The sequence below is a fragment of the Polypterus senegalus genome, chromosome 3 (assembly GCF_016835505.1).
Source record: "Polypterus senegalus isolate Bchr_013 chromosome 3, ASM1683550v1, whole genome shotgun sequence".
Lineage (NCBI taxonomy): Eukaryota > Metazoa > Chordata > Cladistia > Polypteriformes > Polypteridae > Polypterus > Polypterus senegalus.
Genome location: NC_053156.1, coordinates 268,833,483 through 268,857,067, shown reverse-complemented (window position 1 = coordinate 268,857,067; position 23,585 = coordinate 268,833,483). Strand labels below are relative to the sequence as shown.

Below are 23,585 nucleotides of genomic sequence, written 5' to 3'. Positions count from 1 at the left end.
AATTAAGAGAGTAGATTCCACAGGAAAGGAATTAATTACTAGAAAAATGACAAAAGGGAGTTTGCATTTAAAGGAATACTCTGCCCAAAAATTATATTTTTTTATATGTTATTTACCCCATGTATTTTGTAGTGGAAAAAATGTATTTCATTCTTTAAAGCAGAACAGATAGAAGGCAACTGTGAGTAGTGTTGTACAACAGGAAATGACGTGGAAAACGTCCATGGAAAAAAGAAGAAATCTCACGTTACTTGTGTTGCATAATCCATATGTCCTTTATCTAATTGTTATGTTCAAAATGCATGCTTTTTGCTTGAATATTGTTACAGAGTTAACCTTTTGTATTATCAGCATACGTAAACAAGAAACATAAAGCCTCATTGGAGTCCGTTATTATGTGTAATATGAGTATGCTTACCATGGAGGATGGATGGAGCTGTGAACTGGGAGCTGTTCAGTCCCCCATATAACAAGTGGCAGTGTCCCTCTCAAATACTCCCAGTTTAGACACCTGAAAGGCTGCATGGGACTTAGAGTAGGTAAGTGCAGCCGTTTGAGGTCCTTGGATGATGCCAGAGTTTGCTGCCCGGGGAGGACCTCCCTGGTTCCCATACAACCCAGAAGTGCTCCCAACAGACCAGGCTGTATTACCAGAAGCATTCCTGAGTCCAGCTTAAAAAGAGCCCACTGCATCAACCAACACTCACCAGCAGCAGAGAAAGATCTTTTAGTCTGTGTACATTTGTGGTTTAATTGACTGTGCACATTTGCAAGGACTTGGTGTTAAATAAAAACCCAGTATTTGAACCCAGGACAGTGTTAGGTGCTATTGTGTCTGCGGTTTGGGGCTCAGTCTCCCCCCTTGTGGTCATAATACATATGTATAAATGAAAGTAAGAATATATTTTAAAAATATAATATTTTTCATAGCATGCTAGTTCATATGACATTGAAGTAGTTGCAAATTGTGTGTCCTTTGCCATTGTTCTTCTTTACTTGTTAGTTTGTGTTATTAAGATACAATTAAGGGAGCAGATTACACTGGAAAAAATGTTATCCTCTTTTATTATTGTCCTAGTAATTTTACATTAAAATTATATAGCAAAAATTTACTTGTACCTAAACTGATTGACAAAGTAAATTTCACACTACTACACTACTGAATGCAAAAAGAAGGGAAAAGAGGAGATTTTTACAATTTTTTTAAAATTGGAGGTGAAGGTTTATACAAAAACCTACTGCCACATAGGTCGTCAGAACTAAACCATTCCTGTTAATAGTTGTTCAAACCTAAAGGATGATTGCACTTGTTATGAAAGCTGCAGTATAAATGTAAGTATTGTTGTACACCATTTAAGTACCCATATTTAAGCTAAAACCTAATTATTTAATTCATTGAAATTGTCATGTTTCTGTTGACATTCTGTTAAAGCCTAGAAACCTCCCTTCACCATTTTTCTGTTTCCTTTCCTTGCTCAGACACATGTCAATACAAAGCAGAAAGTTCTTGTAATGGAGTTCTGTTCTGGCGGCAGTCTGCTCAACCTTCTAGAGGACCCAGAGAATATGTATGGCCTGTCAGAGTCAGAGTTCCTTATTGTGCTGCAGTGTGTAGGTGAGTCTTTGTGCAAACCAAGATATTATAAATTAGCTCAGCTAGCATGTTGTTGCTTTCTTTTGTTCTTCCAGGAGAGACCCTTCTAAAATATTCCAATTCTGTAGTCTGTGAATGAACAGTCTGGAATCATACCATTGTCATTTCACTAAGATGGTACACTGAGATTTAGCAGCTCTCACTTTGTGCCTTTTGTTTAAGTGTCACCGTCGTGGCTTACTGTGGCAGAAGAATTCCTCTTCCTCTGTTTTACTGTCTTGTGTTTCATTGTCCCTTTTTGTATTGTCCCTATTATGGATTTCCTTCACCCATTGAAATGTGTTGTTGGAATGGTGTATGCAGTCTCTTGCCAGACTGAAATGTGTCTGTATATATTTTGTATATTTATATTCATGGCATCCGTACTCTGAGTCTCGATCTGATTGTATGGGTGGTTACCTACATGATGACTACGGACGCTATGAATGTAATTACTCCGATCTCCAGGCTGTCAAATAAATGAGCCACATGCCGTGGCGCAGCATAAAGGGACTTCGTCTCTGATGCTGACATCCGAGGTTCGATTCCCGTGAGGGGTGCAGTGGAGTGTGTACACCTGATGAGCCCAAATAAGGGTGAAACACGTGTTCCGTACTCTTTGCATTATTTGACCGTAAACTATGTAATATATATATATATTTTTTTATTTTTTATTTTTTTCTGTAAGCATGATAAAACTAAATGAGAGCATAACAGCCCCTCCCCCCCAATCTAATTTAGTGGCAGGCATGAACCACCTGAGGCATAATGGAGTTGTTCACAGGGATATCAAGCCAGGCAACATCATGCGAGTGGTCGGAGAAGACAAGCAATCCATCTACAAGCTGACTGACTTTGGAGCAGCCCGAGAGCTGGAGGATGGTGAGAAGTTCCTCTCCTTGTATGGAACTGAGGAGTATCTGGTAGGTTTATAGAATTCACAGACTCAAAGTTACACTACAACTAAAACAATCCAAAACATTAACAAAAAAGGTCATTTAAATGAGGAACATGAAATGTGGATAAGAGTCAGCTGATCAGTAGAAGGAATTAGGAGTTCCAAATTTAGAAAATTAGGAAGTGTGTGTAGTCTTTTCTGGAGTTATCTTTTTTGTTTTGTTCATTAGTAGCTGAATATATCATTATGTAAAAGGAGAACAACCTGAAGCAGCACAAATAAATAACATTATAGAAACCACCACATCAAGCTATATGTTGGTACAGCTTTCAAAACCAGGTGTTTTAGATTTATCCAGTAGAAGTCCTTCATTACTCCACAGTTTTGTTTGTTCTTTTATTAGACAATTACCCTGCCACCTATGAGTTTCTTCTTTATTTGTTCTTAAATCTGGCATGTGTTTTTAAAAACGGGGATGCACTGATCCTGTTTTCAAAGTTCTAACTATAAATACTGAACCTCAAATACCATACGATAGAGTAACTGTACAGTATTGTTTAAGGGACCAGTTTATATTTGTTATTAGGGTGGTCTAAACCAATGCAAAGAAATTGATGTTTGCAGAATCATTTCTCCACAAGACTTACTTTTATCCATTAGAGATAGCTTGCTTACCAGTGAAAGTTAAACCATTTGGAAGTCAGTCAATTCTGAAAATATAATTGGTATTGTTACTACACAGTAGTCTTGCACTGGGTTCTTAACTGGTTACGTGATTAGTAAACAATAAAAAAATGAAACTGAGAACATTATAGTACTAAGGTTGAGTTCCCAGATCATTCTAGTGGTAAGTGGGAGTTTGTCTTGTTTCTAGTTTGTTTGTGGTCTACACAGAAATTTAGAAGCATCTGGTAGCAACCATTGCCTTTATAAAGTGCCGAAAAACCTTACAAACCTACTTTAATATAGGAGTGATTGTACTTATGTGGCTTTACAGGGGATGCACAAACCAGTGTGTTTCTTTGTGCCGGTCCCAAACCCAGATAAATGGGGAGGGTCACGTCAGGAAGGGCATCCGGTGTAAAATTTTGCCAAATCCAATATGCGGACAACAATACAAATTTCCATACCGGATCGGTCGAGCCCCGGGTTAACAATGACTGCCACCAGTACTGTTAGCCAACAGGGTGCTGGTGGAAATTGGGCTACTGTTGGCCGAAGAAGAGGAGAGAGACGTGTCCGGAGGCAGGAGGAGAGGAGGAAAGTAAAGAGAATGGAACTGAAGGTAGGAACTTTGAATGTTGGCAGTATGACTGGTAAGGGGAGAGAGTTAACAGATATGATGGAGAGAAGGAAGGGATGGAAGGGGAGTTAGGCCAGGTAGATTGGAGGTGGATTCAAATTGTTCTATCATGGTGTGGATGGGAGGAGAAATGGAGTAGGGGTTATTCTGAAGGAACAGTATGCCAAGAGTGTTTTGGAGGTGAAAAGAGTGTCAGGCAGAGTAATGATTATGAAGCTGGAAATTGGAGGTGTGATGATGAATGTTGTTAGTGCATATGCACCGCAAGTTGGGTGTGCAATGGGTGAGAAAGAAGATTTTTGGAGTGAGTTGGATGAAGTGATGAACAGTGTACCCAAGGGACAGAAAGTGGTGATTGGAGTGGATTTCAATGGGCATGTTGGTGAAGGAAACAGTGGAGACGAGGAAGTGATGGGTAGGTATGGTGTCAAGGAGAGGAATGAAGAAGGTCAGAGGATAGTGGATTTTGCCAAAAGGATGGACATGGCTGTGGTGAATACGTATTTTAAGAAGAGGGAGGAACATAGGGTTACGTACAAGAGTGGAGGAAGATGCACACAGGTAGAATACATCCTATGCAGAAGAGTTGATCTGAAGGAGATTGAAGACTGCAAAGTGGTGGCAGGGAAAGTGTAGTTAAGCAGCATAGGATGGTGGTCTGTAGGAGGACGCTGGAGATCAAGAAAAGGAAGAGAGTGAGGGCAGATCCAAGGATCAAATGGTGGAAGTTGAAAAAGGAAGACTGCAAGGTTGAGTTTAAGGAGGAGGTGAGACTGGCACTGGATGGCAGTGAAGAGTTACCAGACAGCTGGGAAACTACAGCAGATGTAGTAAGGGTGACAGCAAGAAGGGTGCTTGGCATGACATCTGTAAAGAGGAAGGAGGAAAAGGAAACCTGGTGGTGGAATTAGGAAATACAGGAGTATACAGAGGAAGAGGATGGCAAAGAAGAAGTGGGATATTCAGAGAGATGCAGAAAGTAGACAAGAGTACAAGGAGATAAGGCGCAAGGTGAAGAGAGAGGTGGCGAAGGCTACAAAAAAAGTCATATGATGAGTTGTATGAGAGGTTGGACACTAAGGAGGGAGAAAAGGACCTGTACCGATTGGCTAGACAAAGGGACTGAGCTTGGAAAGATGTGCAGCAGGTTAGGGTGATAAAGGATAAAGATGGAAAGTACTCACAAACGAGGAGAGTGTGTTGAGCAGATGGAAAGAGTACTTTGAGAGGCTGATGAATGAAGAGAAAAGAGAGAGAGAGGTTGGATGATGTGGAGATAGTGAATCAGGAAGTGCAACGGATTAGCAAGGAGGAAGAAAGGACAGCTATGAAGAGGATGAAAAAGGAAAGGCCGTTGGTCCAGATGACATACCTATGGAAGCATGAAGGTTTTTAGGAGAGATGGCAGTGGTGTTCTTAACCAGATTGTTTAATGGAATCTTGGAAAGTGAGAGGAAGTGGAGAAGAAGTGTACTGGTGCCGATATTTAAGAATAATGGGGATGTGCAGACTGCAGTAACTACAGGAGAATAAAATTGATGAGCCACAGCATGAAGTTATGGGAAAGAGTAGTGGAAGCTAGGTTAAGAAGTGAGGAGATGATTAGTGAGCAGCAGTATGGTTTCATGCCAAGAAAGAGCACCACAGATGCAATGTTTGCTCTGAGGATGTTGATGGAGAAGTTTAGAGAAGGCCAGAAGGAGTTGCATTGTGTCTTTGTGGACCTGGAGAAAGCATATGACAGGGTGTCTCGAGAGGAGCTGTGGTATTGTATAAGGAAGTCGGGAGTGGCAGAGAAGTACGTAACAGTTGTACAGGATGTGTGACAGTGGTAAGGTCTATGGTAGGAGTGATGGATTGATTCAAGTTGGAGGTGGGATTACATCAGAGATTGGCTCTGAGCCCTTTCTTATTTGCAATGGTGATGGACAGGTTGACAAACGAGATTAGACAGGAGTCCCGTGGACTATGATGTTTGCTGATGACATTGTGATCTGTAGCGATAGTAGGGAGCAGGTTGAGGAGACCCTGGAGAGGTGGAGATATGCTCTAGAGAGGAGAGGAATGAAGGTCAGTAGGAACAAGACAGAATACATGTGTGGAAATGAGAGGGAGGTCAGTGGAATGGTGAGGATGCAAGGAGTAGAGTTGGCAAGGTGGATGAGTTTAAATACTTGGGATCAACAGTACAGAGTAATGGAGATTGTGGAAGAGAGGTGAAAAAGAGAGTGCAGGCAGGGTGGAATGGGTGGAGAAGAGTGTCGGGAGTAATTTGTGACAGACGGGTATCAGCAAGAGTGAAAGGGAAGGTCTACAGGACGGTAGTGAGACCAGCTATGTTATATGGGTTGGAGACGGTGGCACTGACCAGAAAGCAGGAGACAGAGCTGGAGGTAGCAGAGTTAAAGATGCTAAGATTTGCATTGGGTGTGACGAGGATGGATAGGATTAGAAATGAGTACATTAGAGGGTCAGCTCAAGTTGGACGGTTCAGAGAAAAAGTCAGAGAGGCGAGATTGTATTGGTTTGGACATGTGCAGAGAAGAGATGCTGGGTATATTGGGAGAAGGATGCTAAGGATAGAGCTGCCAGGGAAGAGAAAAAGAGGAAGGCCTAAGAGAAGGTTTATGGATGTGATGAGAGAGGACATGCAGGTGATGGGTGTAACAGAACAAGATGCAGAGGACAGAAAGATATGGTTGAAGATGATTCACTGTGGCGACCCCTAATGGGAGCAGCTGAAAGAAGAAGAAGATTGTACTTATGTGGCTTTATCTAGTTAAAGGTCTAACCCTGAAAATAGGTTGATGGAAAGACAATCCCTCATTTATCCACAGCAAAACTACCACATGGACTAAATGTGCTGCAACTAGTCTAGACGTTTATATGTTGAAATATTCCAGTTTAGGCTCAGTTCAGGATGACTGCACATGAATTCAAGATTATCACAGATAATCACAGCTCTATTTTTCAGTCTTGTTTATGTTAGACAGTGGAATGAACCATCATTTGTAATCCAAACTCCTCTCAGTGGCATGAAATTTTTATCTTTTCTTCAGACTTAGCCAAACTAGGCTGTTGCCAGTAATGCATAAGCAAGATTTTCAAGGCATCTCTGGTTTTTATCTGAACGTTTGACACCTTATCCCATTTTTTATGACAGAGTTTCTCAACTTAAACAAAGCAAAGGAAAATGTGGTGGAAGGCCAGCAGCAGCTGTTGTTAACAGACATTCCTTAATATCTTAAGCTAAGAAAGTAATTTGAACAGCAGAAGTTGGTCGATCTGGAAACATAAAGGACAACATCATTCTTTGATGTCCTTATTGTGGTAGTGAACAATGCAGCTGAAAGAAGAATAAGTGTCTTCAAAAAGTACAATGATGTACTAACAAAGGACGAGGAACAGAAACAGTTTATTCTTCAACTGGTCACAGCTTTATTAAACATGGTGCTAATGTTATACACTTAGAAGTGTGGATCGGTTGTCTACTGTTCAGTTTCGAAGAAAGACATAAAAACTGCCAAATGGAGTGACTTCTAAGTGCTGTTTGTTTTTATGTACAGTATATGGTGAAGAATTTTTCTATTAGTTTGAAAGAAAGTAGCAAGCATGTTGAAACAACTCTGGTCCTATTCTGACATGTCTCAGGTTTACTCATGCACAGTTGTGGCTTAGTGCAAGCCTGACATTCCAAGAGACAGGATGTCAGGAGAGTCCTCATGTGAATCAATTAAGACAATGCTAGATTTAGAGCAACGTTCAGTGATAAAATCTCTCACAAAAGAAGGGAAAAGCCAGTTGAGATCCATGAATGCGTGACTGCAGTTTATGGTGATTCTACCCCATCATCTTACAAAATACAATTTTGGATCAAGACGTTTAAGTGGGGTACAGAGTCCATTAAAGGTGACCGTCACACTGGATGACTGCTTCCACAGAAATGTGCAAGAATTTTGAGGATTTAATTTGTCAGACAGATGAATTAAGGGTTCCCAGATAGCTGAAGTAATGTGCATCTTGGCAGGTACAGTTTGGAAAATAATTCATGAAAATTTGGGCATGTCAAAGGTCAGTGCAAGATGGGTTCCAGGAATGCAGACATCATGTCAGAAGGCCACAAGGCTCCAGTGCTGTCAAGAACTTGAAGATGCTCCGTGAAGACCAAGTGAATTTTTTTCATTGTTTGGTGAATGGAAATGAGACTTGGGTCTATCACAGAGATCCTGAGTCCAAAATGGAGTCCATGCAGTGGAAGCACAAGTCATCCCCCAATCCTAAAACGTTTGAAACAGAAAAATCTGCAGGCAAAGTCATGGCAATTTCCTTCTGGGATATTGAAGGACTTTTGCTTCTGTAGTTAATGCCACACAAGGCAACCATAACTGGGGAGAGTTACGGCAACACAATGATCGTTTTGCGGGATTCAATCAAAGAAAATAGACGCGGAAAACTGACAACAGGCGTACTGCTTCTTCATGACAATGCACTGGTTCATATGTCACGTCAATCACAGGCTGACATCTGAGAATGTGGGTTCCAGCAACTGTACCATCCACCCTACAGTCTCTGGCTCCCTCAGATTATTTTCTTTTCATAGTTTTGAAGAAATCTCTCTGTATATTTGTTTCCAAATGATGATGATGTCAAGGCAGCTGTGATGTCCTGGTTTGAAGGTCAAACTGAAGATTTTTTTTTTTTTTCAAAGGAGTTCAAGTCATTGCAGGTGGATGAAGTGAATGGAACTATCGGGGGACTATATTGAAAAATAAAACAAACGCCCCTTGTGTGCAGCACCTTTCCCATGCTCAAAGCTTTTAATGTATAAAAACCAAGAATGTGTTTGACAGCTAACCTGTCATTAGCTGAACTTTGAATGTCTCAACAATAAAATATTAAAAAGTGATTACTTTGAACATTTTAGACTTAAGAATTATAACTGTTGTTAGAAAAGTTTGCATCCAAAGTATGCTATAGTTATAAAGTGCAAATAAGATGTGAGATGAAAGCAAATATACTAATATCTGTTAATGTCCACAATCAAATCCACAATGAATCTCAACATACAAGTTCTGCCCATATGCATGTGCAGTCATCCTGTGAATAAGTGCACCTGCCATCTAATAGTTTTCATGTCTAATTTAAAGCAACCTACCAACATTTTAACAAAATAGAATTATGAAAGGTAACATAACATTTTCAAAATGTGCTTAATCCACCTCATAGTGGCAGGGACTGGAGATTATCCCTGCAGCTTTGGACACAAGGCAAAAACCAGCCCTGGACATGTCACCAGTCCATTGCAGGGCCCATGCCCCCACACTAACACACTGAGGCCATTGTGGAATAACCAATACACCTAACACACAGGTATATTTGGGGATTTATTGGGGGGATGCCACGTAGGCTTCAGGAAGAGTATGCCATTTCATTTTTTTCCACTTTAGCTGAAACAGCATACTGTATATCTACAGTCCACCTCATTCCATGTTAGTGTTACCAGCCATGGTCAGCTTCATCTGTATTTGTGTCCGTTTTAAGCTTTGCATAAAGTAATAGTCTATACAAACAATAACAGGCTCAGGTAAGATTTAAATTTGCAGCATTTTCATCACTTCATTATTCACACTATGAAATAAAAGCTTTTAGACTAATTGAGAGAAATTTAGCAGTAACAATAAACTAAAAGAGTATCTGGCTTCTTCAGTTCATTGCTGCAGCAGAGTGATCACTTCAGTAACCACTAAAGGAGCAATTCAGTCTAACACACAGGCTTGTGAGATGTTCTTGTATTTTATAATCTAATCCTAGATTTAATTGAAATAAATTATCAGTAGAATCATTTATTTTCTATTGTCCCGTTATTTACCTTCTTGTTTGAGTCTCTGCTTATACAGGTACACTGTAGCCTGTTACTCGTATCTGCTGGTATGTAATTTACTTTCTCCTTTGTTAATGGCACTGATACATGACTTGTGGTAAAATATTGGTCTCGCTACCATTTTTTTAATAATCACTTTAAATTGTCTGAGCATGAGATAGATGATATTTGCAAGTAAGGTAATAATAAAATGACTCCTCCACTATGCAGGGCCCTGTTTGAAAGACAGATGTGACTTCATTTGGTGCTTTTCAGTTAACACTGTTAAGTTTGTAAGCTGCTCTGTAGTACTTTTATCAGTTGGTCTATTTTACTTTTTGATGGTATTGACCTAGAGAAGAGCAACTGGGTTGATTCCAGGACTAAGAGGTATGAGACAAGGGGAGATTGAAGTAGCTGAGCCTTTTAAATTTACGCACATGGTAATTAAGAATGGACCTGACTGAAATGTTTAAATTATGAAAGGATTTACTACAGTAAATCCCAGTTTTCATTTTAAAATAAATTCTGCAACAAGAAAACAGGAATAGGAATTTCATTAAAGGCAGGTTTCATATAAATTTTAGAAGGCTTTATCTGCACACAAAGAACCATAGATAAGTTAGCAAGTAATGTGGTAGCGGGCAGGACTTTAGGGATCTTCAGATCTTAACCTGATGTTATTTTGGACAATCTAGGTGAATAGGATGGACAATCGTATTGGGCTGAATGGCCTGTTCTTGTCATAAGTCTCCTAATGTTCTAGTAAGTACTGTGCAGCTAGAAGGGTTTTCCTTGCACTTCAACTATTTTTGTGTATGCAGGCACATGTACACGGGATATGACAACCTGATAAGCATTAATTTTATGCCAACGCCAACATTTATTATATTTTATGGCCTAGCTGTTATTTAAAATGGCTAGGCACCTATAATCTCATACTGTACTAATTTTAAAATAGTTGTTGAAATCATTTTATTTTTAAATACCTTAATATGTATTCGTTTATCCCATCTTGAAAACCAATTTTATTGAGCTAAAAGTGAACATCTAATGGCATAATGTTTTACAATCTCATTTCCTTGAGCATGCTTAACTCCAGAAGTAGATACCTAACGTAAATTATTTTTTGTTTAAATCTTCTGTCACATTGTGGAACAAGTTATATTAATGATGGCAATTAGCCTCATTTATTCATTTAAGCTATTTTGACACCTACTGTATATTAGTATTAACTGTGGACTGCCAGTTCGAATCCCATAAATGCCAAAAATGACTTTACTCCGTTGGTCCCCTGAGCAAGGCCCTTAACCTGCAATTTGCTCCATCCTGGGTATGACGTCAATCTGCATCCAGCCCTGTAGGTAGGCCCTCCAACTCACAGGGAAAAACTTGGGGGTTGGTGGCAAAATTGGCACTCCAGCCACCATAAAAAACCTCACACTGGTTCCATACCATCTGAGCTGGTGTGGTGCTGAGGTGTTGCCTGTCGTATGACTGCACTCAGGTCTTAATCTGGGATCCTGAGTTGGTTTGTCATGTGGGGGTTGCGGCAATGTGCTGTATCAGCGCCGGCTCCAATCCTCCTCCTCCTAAGAAACATACCACAAATGTGTTGGATAACCCAGCACCTATATTTTGTGTTCTTCTTATCTCCATAATTCTTTCTGTGCTCTCCATGTTGAAAAGAGTGTAGGACAAACACAAACTAGATGAAAGGAAAGCAGTCACTACTTGGGCAAGGATGAGTTAGGTCAGTAGGTGATGTATTACAATTTGGTCATAAAGGTTGGTCTAGCTGAGTTTTTACTAGCTGTCAAGGTTCAGTGACTGAATATTTACTCTTGAAACAATTAGGCTACGTGTAGGGGTATTTCCTGAAATTATTTGCCACTTGACCTTTTGTCCAGGTTTTTTAGCTCTGCCTGCAGCCATACTTATGAGTGTCTCCCCTTCTTCAATTGTGTTTTATTGTTCACGTAAAGATTTCTGAAATCGATTAGACCCTAGATGTTATTATAAAATGAAAAGCCTTTAGTCTCTGGATCCAGCAAGTGAAAGCACCCGTTCTGAGATGCCATTTTATTGTCCTTTTCTTTCTTGCAGCATCCTGACATGTATGAGCGTGCAGTGCTTAGGAAACCCCAGCATAAGGCTTACGGAGCCACTGTGGATCTTTGGAGCATTGGCGTGACATTCTATCATGCAGCTACAGGAAGTCTTCCCTTTATTCCTTTTGGTGGGCCACGCAAGAACAAGCAACTCATGTATGCAGTGCACATATGGATATTTTAAGTGTAGCGGTAAGGGGTAAAAGCTGGGGAGCAGGTACTACCTTATAAGAAGGAAGTAAAATGTCTTATTTTCTCAGTTTTATAATGATGCACTTTTTTATTTTTGTTTGATTTAAACTCTCGGTGTTGAACTTGTGGTTGTGGGTTGTCCTACACGTCTGCTAAAGACTTCTATCAGGCAGGAATAGGTCAAAATGATTAACTATTGCATTATATTCAAATTAAAAATGCAACATGCCTCCCACCGTAGGACATCTTGTGATGACTGCTGTCTTCTATATCCCTTACACCATTTTCTTCCCATTTATCAATAAAAACACTCCATTAGCATTTGACTTGCACAAGCCTTTCAGTGTGCTGGCTTTGCATTCAACACTTTTTTCCCTATCCCTGACCCCATGGTCTCAGCTCCCTCTCTTTTTTGCTTCCTGTTCTCGGTGAACTGTTGAGATGTATATTTTGTCCTTACTGTTATTAGATCATACAAGTGTTGTCATTAAATTGTCAGGCTGAGGCACTTGGATGCTCCTTTGTGGTCAGAAACTGTACTTTAATGGATCAGAGATGTTTGCAGCATCATCCATTGTTAGATTGGTAGATTTTATTCCTTTCTATTCTGGATATATTTTGTATTATTTACATGTGATATTAGATGCTTTTCGTATTGATGAAAGAAGTCTCTACACTAAGATGCAGTTTGCTCTTTGTCTGACTTGTCTCCTATTCACAGTGTTTTGTTTGATAGTGAAAAATTGTATCTGCATACATTTAACTGCTTTTTACTTTTTGTGGGACATTTACATTTTCTTTCTGTCAGACTGTCTACTTTGGAAACGTTTTGTTTCAGTCATTTTGATGATCTTTGCATTGAAATATGTTGTAACAAAAGGCGCTATATAGGCGCCCGACCCAACACAGATAGACACGGAGGCACGTATAAAAAAAACCAAAGACTTTATTAATTTTCTTCAGCTGTGGGACACGTCTTTCCCGTGCCACACAGCCCAAACACAGTCCCAAACTACAAGCACAAACACAAAACAGTTCTCTTCCTTTCTTTTACCACCACTCCTCCTCAAGCTTCATCTCCTTCCCCCCAACTCTGGTTCCTTGAGTGATGGTGGCTGGGCCCTTTTATAGCCCACCCGGAAGCATTCCAGGTGATTGACCACCTGGTCCTGATTGCACTTCCGGGTGGGGCTGAAGACTCGTCCAGCCGGGCTGTTGGAAACAAACAGCCCCACCGGACCCCAACCAAGCTGTGGAGGACTCCATCTCCCATGGAGCCCTGTGGGTAGTTGGGGAATCACCATCGGCCAGGGAGGGTGCCACCAAGCGTCCCGGGGGAGGTATTGGACTGCCCATGGCGGCTCCCCCGGAACATGGGCATGGGACCCGGCTGTCATTCATAATGTTCATAATATTTTCCAGCCTTTCTTCCTTTTTGCATTTGTCAGGATCAGGGATTTTTCTTGATTTTCAATATTTTCTGTATCACTGTTCCTGAGCTCAGACCAAGGTTCAAATTATTAACTCGCAGAACTGTGTTCAGGCACATGGAGGAAAGATGAGTTTCAAAGTCATTAGGATGCTTATTGCATAAGTGACACAGTGGAACAAACAATCTGGAGACTTCTGTCGTGAACCATGCATGTGTCACTAAGTCCTTTTGTGTTCTCTAGTTGCATTTCTGATGCTTATTAGATTAAACAGTGTTAGCTAAAACTGGGTCTGCAAAAGTGTACGGGTCTGTTTAAACATTTTTGATATGGAATAATTATTTTCTAGGCATAAGATAACTACAGAGAAGCCACCTGGATCAATATCCGGCATACAGAGATCAGAGGATGGACCAATTGAGTGGGGCTATGAATTTCCAGTCACCTGTCAGATGTCCCAGTGAGTTTTCCAGGAGTTTCTTTGGTAGTAGTGACTTTTATATAGGTGGCAATTATTACCACATTTTATATATTAAAGCTCACCTACGTGTGGATATGCAGCTTCATATGATGAAAATAATTTGCTATATTTGTATTAAACATATCTTTATTTGTATGCTTCAAAGGTTGTTTAAATCTAATTGAGGAAAAAAATAGATTAGGTATACATGTCTATGCCTGATTTACATCTACTGTATAATCAGCAGCTGCACCATCCATTTTTGTTGTTTCTGTCTTTTTCTGTGTTTGTTGTATTGTATTCTTATACTAGTTACATTACAGGCAAAAGAGTAAATTTAAAAGTATGTGACATCTCTTGCTTTACATGCACCTTCAGCATTCCATCTATACCTGTCTTCAGTATTCCCCTGTGTCTCAACTTCTCTTCCCTGGCACTTCTCTGTCGACACCTTGCTCACCTCCTGTTTGCTTTTTTGACCACCTGTAATATCCACTGTAAAAAAATTATTAGCATTATCACAAATCCATCCTTTCCTTTAGGGCGTCTCTCGGCATTACTCCTGTGCCTTTCCTCAGTATCCTCATGTGTGTGTGTGTCAACCTGTCTTGCCTGGCCATTCCTATCTCAGTCTCAGACACACACAGATATACAGTAGGGTTTTATTATATAGTAGATGTGTAAGAATAAATGCTGTATCACCAACACTTTGTCAGTGTTGGTGATACAACACTGTATCTTGGAAGGGTTTTCCTTATATCTTTGATATAACTGACAGTTTCTAAATATAAAATTGCAGTTGGTGCAAATTTGTACCTATAAACAAGCGTCAACTTTCATGTAATTTTGTAACCTGTTTAACCCAGACGAGGTTCACGATTTGGGGGGTTTGGGGTGGGGAGATTGGTGGTTGGAGCCTGTCCCAGCTAGCTTAGGGCCCAAGGCATGCAACAAACCATGGATGGGGCACCAATACATCACAGTGCAACCACACACAAACAACGCTGGCCAGTGAGTGTTGCCGATTCACCTACCCTGCATGTCTTTGGACAGAACATGCAAACTCCACACAGGGAGGACCTGGGAGGCAGCAGATCAACCATAGTGCCAGTGTGCCATCCATCTACTGGAAAAGGAAATTGCTGAATTATTATGAAGACACACAAACATCATAGAATAGAGTGCCCTCATTAGAATATTGATGCACAAGAACATTATCTGTTGGATATATTCAGTAAGCTGTAACAATTTTGTTTCAAGCTTGGGCTTCTGTGGTCTTATTGGCTGACAACTGTAAGCCACCAGGGAAAGCACACATTTTAATAGAAATTACTAAATACGTTACTATTTAACAAGTTTAGCAAGGTTCATGGGCAAATGACAGCTCATCTCGATTGTGAATAAATAACCTTAACTTCAAAAATGTTGAACTTAAGCATTAAAGAATGAATAACTTATGATTCTGGTATTCAAGCTTTAATGTCTACTTAACAATATCATTGAATAAATAGAAAAGCTTAACAAGGAATATATTGGGAGTAATTAGAAATTCAAATAATTACCTCCTATACAATATTCTGTCATCTTCATTTTCAGTTGTACGTGTTTGTTTTTTTTGCACCTTGCCATTTTAATTTGGCTTCAAATTTAGGTGTAGTTTTATAACTATATTATCAATATATTGTACCAGAAATAAACACAACCACATTTAATACGGTTCTAGTCACGTTACAATTAATTTTTCCTTTTCTATTTTGTATTTTTACACTAAAATAATAATATAAATAAAAGTAGTCAAAAGTAATTTTGAGTGCCAGGTTTATTTTTTGTTACTTACCTACAGTGGCTACTTCAGTCAAAACATTAAGAGGAATGAAAAATTGAACTGTTCTTTTTTTTTATCATATTGGAAATTAACAAATGAAAAAGTAAATGTTTGTTGTTCAGTTTATTGTCCGCCTTAATATGTAATGTAAACATTTCACCCACTCAGTGTTTATACAGAGAGTAGTAATGTAAACTGTGATTTCTTACAAAAGCATACAAGGACAGTATGTGTGATATTTGTTTTAATATGCTTTTCAGTGTATTATTTATATCTTTTAAGGGCACATAGAGTACCCTTTGAGATCACCACTTCCAGCAAAAACATGGGTGCATTGTGTAAGGTTTAATGTCTCTTGTTTGGATTTGTTATTTTTCTTTCATTGTCTGCTGCAGGTGCTGCTTGTTTTATAGGTTTGCAGTTTATGTTAAGACTTTTGTTTGCCTCTGTCAGTGAAAAATAGCCTGACAGGATACACAGTGTTGTGACATATAATACCCTGTTTACTATCACAGTTCTTAAAATATAAATGTCTTTTCCTTTGCCTGATGCTTTTTTTTTTGTATTTGTCCAACGACAAATTATCTGTTTTATTCCCATGGCATGAAGCCAAACTGCATTTTGTTCACTTTCACAAGATGCCTGTTTCTTTTACTTTAGCCCTCTCTCAATTACCTTCATTACCTGTTTAAAAACCTTGATTGCTCGGGTATAATCCACACTCCAAAGGATCCCCCTTTTATTTAAATAGTTGAATAAGCCCTCTTCAGTTGCAAGCTTCTGGAGTCCCCCTTCAAACACAGTTATGCTGCACAGAGCTGTCAGCCATTCATTTCTGAGACCCTCTGCTACCTTCAACATTTGTGACATCACTGATTTTCCGTTCTTCTTTATCATTTTCCTTTTCTGTGAAATGATAAAGGCTATTTTACATTATGCATTTTCATTATTTATTTCATTTAATGTATTGATTTATATATTTAATTGAAACTCAAGCAAACCAAAGTCATCTCTTGGAGTAATTTTTTATTTGACTGTCTGTGTTTAAAAACAACAGTACATTTTTTTTTTAGATGTTATTTCATAGACCTGTACAGTGATAGAGTTTGGGAAAGGCACAATTTAGCCAACAGTCCTTCAGCTTCTTGGTGTCTTCTATGGTTAGCAAACAGCTGTAGCAGAGGGAGGAGGAGAAGTGCAGAACAGGGAAAGAGAAATCGAGCTATGGTGACAAGCATGACCAACATTTGGATGATGGATCAGGAAAAATGGGATGCATGGCGAGGGTGTCACGTGGACGTCCATGATCATTTGCTGCTCAATGCATTTTCCAGTACTGCCAATGCTAGGAACAACTAATGCAGAATAGTCCGTAGCAGTACATGATTGGTCATATTCCTGAGTAAATGACTAACAAGAGATGTAATATGACCAACTAATAAGCAGCTCTAATCAAGTTTGCTAGAGTAAAACGACAGAAGGGACATTAAATTTACAACAAAGGTGGTAATTCCACAGCTTAGGTGCTCTATAGCTAAAGGCTCAACTTCCAAAAGTAGTTTTACTTATCCTTGGAATCTTTAGAAAACTGATGTATTGAGATCGTAATATACACTCCAGTACAAGGGTGACCAGTGTCCATGCTGGAGAGCTACAGTAGCTGCAGGTTTTTGTTCCAGACTAGTTGTTTAACTAGAAAACAATCCTTGCTAATAACCAGACTTATTTAATATATCGACTTGTTAGTGTTTTAACTCTTGAATGTCTGTTCATTTTTAAATCATAGATTTTTTTTTCCTTTCCAATGATATCATCCATATGATTTGTAGCCTAAAATGGATGAGAAATGTTCAGTTCTTCCTCTTCAGTTTCCTTACGAGTATTTGATTAAACCAAATAATACACAATGAATACACACCTTTGTAAATGGAAACAGTTCTAATTTCTAATAAGGAGCAATTAAAAACCGTGAGTGCAGCTGTTTAAGACTATCCATCCATTATTCAACCCACTATATCCTAACTACAGGGTCATGGGGGGTCTGCTGGAGCCAATCCCAGCCAACACAGGGCGCAAGGCAGGAAACAAACCCCGGGCAGGGCGCCAGCCCACAGCAGGGCTGTTTAAAACTAAAATAAGCAATTAAGAGTTCAAAATCTTAACAAGTGGTACAACTAAAATATTGCAGAAAAATATCACTTGATCAATAAGTGCTTCCTCAGCAATAAATGGCTTCTCATGAAACAGTTAGGTTGGAACAAAAACTTGCAGCCCTCCAGGAATGACGTTGCTCACCACTGATTTAAAGGGTCTTAGTCTTAACTAGGAAATCTGTGAATTAGCAGCAAAATCTGGTCACCAATTAAGAAAATGGTTAAAATGAAACCCTGTAGTCACTGTGTGGCCCTCCAGGATCGGAACTGGGAGACACCTGCTCTAGTAACTGTACATTGATAGGCCCTACTTACTTAACATAACTTAAGTCATTAGTATATAAAGCTTTATATGTAACTAAATTGGAAGCCAGCCTAAAGATTTAATAACTGAGGTATGTAGTTGTTGTTTTTTTCTGCTAATGATCCTTGTAGCAGCTTTTTAAATTAACTACAGTGTACCAGTAGTACATTGTGAACAGCCTGTGAATAACTAATTGCAGTAGTCAATCCTGCTATGAATGAAAGCATGAATTATCTTCTCTGTATCCTATGTACTGTGAGAACATCATAATTTTTTTAGCTTGGAAATTTTAATCTATTCAAATTGTAAAAGTAAATCTATTATAAACTGCTCAAAAAATTAAAGGAACACTTTGAAAACACATCAGATCTCAATGGGAAAAAGAAATCCTCCTGGATATCTATACTGATATAGACTGGGTAATGTGTTAGGAATGAAAGGATGCCACATCGTTTGATGGAAATGAAAATGATCAACCTACAGAGCCCTGAATTCAAAGACGCCCCAAAAATCAGAGTGAAAAAATTATGTGGCAGGCTAGTCCATTTTGCCAAAATTTAATTGCAGCAACTCAAAAGTGTACGCAGCACTTGTATGGCCCCTGTGTTCTTGTATACATGCCTGACAACATCGGTGCATGCTTCTAATGAGATGACAGATGGTGTTGTGGGGGATCTCCTCCCAGATCTGGACCAGGGCATCACTGAGCTCCTGGACAGTCTGAGGTGCAACCTGGTGGCATTGGATGGACCAAAACATAATGTCCCAGAGGTGTTCTATTGGATTTAGGTCAGGAAAGTGTGGTGGCCAGTCAATGGTATCAATTCCTTCATCCTCCAGGAACTGCCTGCATACTCTCACCACATGAGGCCAGGAATTGTCGTGCACCAGGAGCCACTGTACCAGCATAGGGTCTGACAATGGGTCCAAGGATTTCATCCTGATACCTAATGGCAGCCAAGGTGTCAAGCCTGTAGCGGTCTGTGTGACCCTCCATGGATATGCCTCCCCAGACAATCATTAACCCACCACCAAACTGCTCATGCTGAATGATGTTACAGGCAGCATAATGTTCTCCATGGCTTCTCCAGACCCTTTCACTTCTGTCACGTGCTCAGGGTGAACCTGCTCTCATCTGTAAAAGCACAGGGCACCAGTGGTGCATCTGCCAATTCTGGTATTCTATGGCGAATGCCAATCGAGCTGCATGCTGCTGGGCAGTGAGCTCAGGGCCCATTAGAGGACATGGGGCCCTTGGGTCACCCTCATGAAGTCTTTCTGGTTGTTTGGTCAGAGACATTCACACCAGTGGCCTGCTGGAGGTCATTTTGTAGGGCTCTGGCAGTGCTCATCCTGTTCCTCCTTGCCCAAAGGAGCAGATACTGGTCCTGCTGATGGGTTATGGACCTTCTATGGCCCTCTCCAGCTCTCCTAGAGTAACTGCTTGTCTCCTAGAATCTCCTCCATGCCCTTGAGACTGTGCAGGGAGACACAGCAAACCTTCTGGCAATGACACGTACTGATGTGCCATCCTGGAGAAGTTGGACTACCTGGGCAACCTCTGTAGGGTCCAGGTATCGCCTCATGCTACCAGTAGTGACACTGACTGTAGCCAAATGCAAAACTAGTGAAGAAACAGTCAGAAAAGATGAGGAGGGAAAAATGTCAGTGGCCTCCACCTGTTAAACCATTCCTGTTTTGGGGGTCATCTCATTGTTGCCCCTCTAGTGCATCTGTTGTTAATTTCATTAACACCACAGCAGCTGAAACTGATTAACAACCCCCTCTGCTACTGAACTGACCAGATTAATATCCCATAAGTTTCATTGACTTGATGCTATACTCTGATTAAAAAGTGCTCCTTTAATTCTTTTGAGCAGTATAGTTGTAATCCATATAGCTGTTTGAATAATTTATGAATAGGTTAAATAATAATTTATGTTTAAATTAAGAAACATTTCACTTTTAGGAAAAAGAGCCACTATTAATGCTAAAGTCTAAAAATTTTAACTGTTTCCTCACTTTCTTAAGGAAATCATGAATAAATAAATATTTCACTCCATACCTGTTTCCTCATGTGCAACTTTACTCTTTCACCTGTTTGACAGAATGCATGGCCCTAAAAGAACACCTGGCACATAGGCTTCAAGTAAACCAATTATAGTGGGTTTTTTTTTTTTTTCGTTTTTTTTTTTTCAAAAATGTAAATTCTTACATTTAACCTTGAATTATTATTTAAACTTTTTATAAATTGTTCAAAAAACTGAATTGATTACAGCTATACATCATGAATTCCAACCATGTCACAAACACACATTTCAGGCTAGTAATAATTGTGACAAAAGGCGGACTGATGTGAAGGATGACGTCTAAGCTGTGTACTGACTCAAAAATGCAGATGCTTAGACTGACTATTTCTTGTATGATGATTTCTATATTCAAAAAGAAGTAATTATTACTCAAATACATTGTTTTCACTGTAAACACAGTTAAGGGTGCAGTTTAAGAAATATCATTTGATCGAAAGGAAGGACTTACCTGGGTGTTATTGGCATATGAGTAAAAGTTGATATATTTGTTTTCTTACTGTATCACCCAGCTGAAGAATATAAAGTAAAAACAGTTGTGAGTATTGAGGGTCGCTTTGTCACACTTTTACATGTAAATGATAAAATACTGTTATTATATTTTTGTACATCATAAAATTGTTTTGATTACTATAAACTAATACATAAAAACACAATGGCCAAGTACCCAACATAATTGCTAGACATTCTGAATTTTCATAAATGCCATTACATAATAGTATAAATACTCCCTGGGGTTAATTTCTGGCAGAGCCAGATAGATACTAAAGATTTCATTCTTTCATAACTAGATTTAGGTTATTGGTGTGGGAGAAGCAAGAATTTTTGCTGATTCAGAAGTTTTCTTTTCAGTTTTCATATTAACTTTGACAATTCATAACGTGTTCTTTTTAGTAAAGTACTCATTTCCAGTCACAAAGTGTATTGTCAAAGCTACCTCTACTACTGATTAATGGTTGCAGACACTTAATATTCAGTCATAATTTATTCTTAAAATGATTAGCCATTATTTCTTTGTACATAAAAAATATTTTTCATGTTTATATATTTTGCTTTATGCAACACCACAAAATACAATATTAATGAAAGTTTTTAAGTAGAACATGCTGTCCTCAAATGATTTTATTCTGTGTCTGCCTTAAAAATTCTCACAGCTTATTTTTCCTTCTTTTTCTTAGAGGTTTGAAGAGCCAGCTTGTGCCAGTCTTAGCCAATGTCTTGGAAGTTAACCAAGAGAAGTGCTGGGGTTTTGACCAGTTCTTTGCAGAGACAACTGACATCATTCACAGAGTAGTAGTCAATGTATTTTTTGTCTATCAGGCTACCTCCCATCGGATATACATCCAAGCGTACAACACGTTAGTTTCACTTTTTATCTTTTTATGTGGTCCGAGATATGTTATTCTGCCTCTAACCTTCCCCACCTTTGGCCTATATGACAGGGTTTCAATCTTTATGGATGAAGTTTTTGCACAGACAAAAGTGCGACCCCAGAGCCAGCATTACCTGTTTGAAGGACACCCCCTTCTGCTAGATTCATCTATGAAAGTGGACAGCTTACCACCAACAGCCTCTGACAAGCCACTGTTTTTGTATAGCTGGGAGTACGAAAGGCCCACTGGAGTTCTTTATCGTGAACGTGAGTATATATACCGATGTGCATAAATGTAAGAACACAAAGTAGAAATCAACTTGGATGGGATGCTTTTGACATACATAATACACTTGCCTTTGGGATGTGCAAGTAAAACTACCTACAGACAAAAAAATTACAGATTTTACATGGACTGGCATTCAAGCCTAGGTCTCTGAAACAATGAGATGGCAGTATTAAACACTCTGCCAATGCACTGTTTCTCAAAGTATTTCATGGTACTCCAAATCGAGCAGATATTGTTCAATTGTACATATACAGCATAGAGATCAGCAAAGTAGCATTTCCACTTCATATGACTGACTAAATTCTCATCTGTGGTGGCAAGTCCTTATGTGTTCTACCTGTGATTCCTGCAGGTGACTTCATATTCACACACAGCCCAAAGTCATGCTGTTAAGTTGTTGGTGACTCTAAAGTGGCTCACTGTGATTTTTAATGCCAATGAATTGAAACAATATACACTTCTGGTTCCTGCCTTGAGCTAGGTCTCCATAATCCTAACCAAGAAAAAGGAAGTTTATAAAATATATAATGGATACAGGTTTTCATGTAACACCTAAGTTTGATGAATTTGAAGTTCATGTTTATTGTCATTGTACATGGTGCAGGGTCATGGCATTGACAGTAATACAGTACCAAACAGAACACATCCACCAAACTATACATAGACTGCAATGTATATAAAGTAGTATACACAGTGTTTATTATAAAACCATATTTGTTATTATGATTGGCTGTTCAGTAACATTTAGAACCTGTGGATTGAAAGTTCTCTAAATTGCCTGGTCTACATGCCAATGGCCTTGTACTGTTTAAAAGAAGGGAGAAGTGAGAAAAGCAACTGTTCGAGGTGGATAGCTGTCCTTCTGCTCTATGAAAACAAAAGTACAGTAAACTATCTGAACGACTATAGACAAGTGTCTCTCACTCCTGTCAAGATGAAGTGCTTTGAGAAACTGGTGGAGACAATAAACTGAAAATTCTGCATAGTTTGGACTGGCTCTAGTTTGCATGTAGTTCCAGTTAGTCCACAGTAGATTAAATATCCCTCACACTCCATACCGTCCAAGTACATCTGGATAATCAAACCTTTTATGCCAGAGTCCAGTTTGTAGTCTACAACACTTCATTTAACACTGTTGTAAGGTCAGAGCTGATCACAAAACTCATCAGTGTAGGACTTGGCACCCTCCTCTGCACCTGGATATTAAATTTGATAAAGAAAAAGATCTGAACATGTTGTGATTGGCAGCATCACCTTCTCTATGCTGCTCCACAGAGTAGTGTGCTCAGTCCCTTTTGTACTCCTTGTTCACCTCCATGACTGTGTAGCCAAACACAGCTTCGACTCCATCATTAAATTTGCTGATGATGCTACCATTATAGGTCTAACCACCAATAACAAAGAGACTCTGAGAGAAGAGGTGTACATGCTGACTCAGTAGTGCCAGGATAATAATGATACACCTAATGTCGGCAAAGCCAAGGAGCAGGTCATAGACTTGGGGAAGCAGGCTGTCTACACTCCATCTGCATTGAAAGGGATACTATGGAGAGGGTGAACAGCTTTAAATTTCTTAGAATGACCATCATGGATAAACTGAAGTGGGCACAACACATTTCGGGTATTGCCAAGAAGACTCGTCAGCACCTCCTCTTCATCTAATGTCTG

At 39.3% G+C, this 23,585-nt stretch overlaps 1 protein-coding gene across 5 annotated transcripts in view; it reads left to right on the top strand.

The window, feature by feature from the left end:
- ikbke (inhibitor of nuclear factor kappa B kinase subunit epsilon) overlaps positions 1–23,585 on the top strand; it is an 84,360-nt gene that overhangs the window by 27,351 nt on the left and 33,424 nt on the right. For all 5 annotated transcript variants that reach the window (XM_039749150.1, XM_039749152.1, XM_039749153.1 and 2 more), the window contains exons 4-9: positions 1,480–1,615; positions 2,375–2,556; positions 11,801–11,961; positions 13,777–13,887; positions 21,435–21,614; positions 21,699–21,895. In XM_039749150.1, coding sequence (XP_039605084.1) covers positions 1,480–1,615; positions 2,375–2,556; positions 11,801–11,961; positions 13,777–13,887; positions 21,435–21,614; positions 21,699–21,895 — 967 coding nt within the window. The remainder of the gene's footprint in view (positions 1–1,479; positions 1,616–2,374; positions 2,557–11,800; positions 11,962–13,776; positions 13,888–21,434; positions 21,615–21,698; positions 21,896–23,585) is intronic.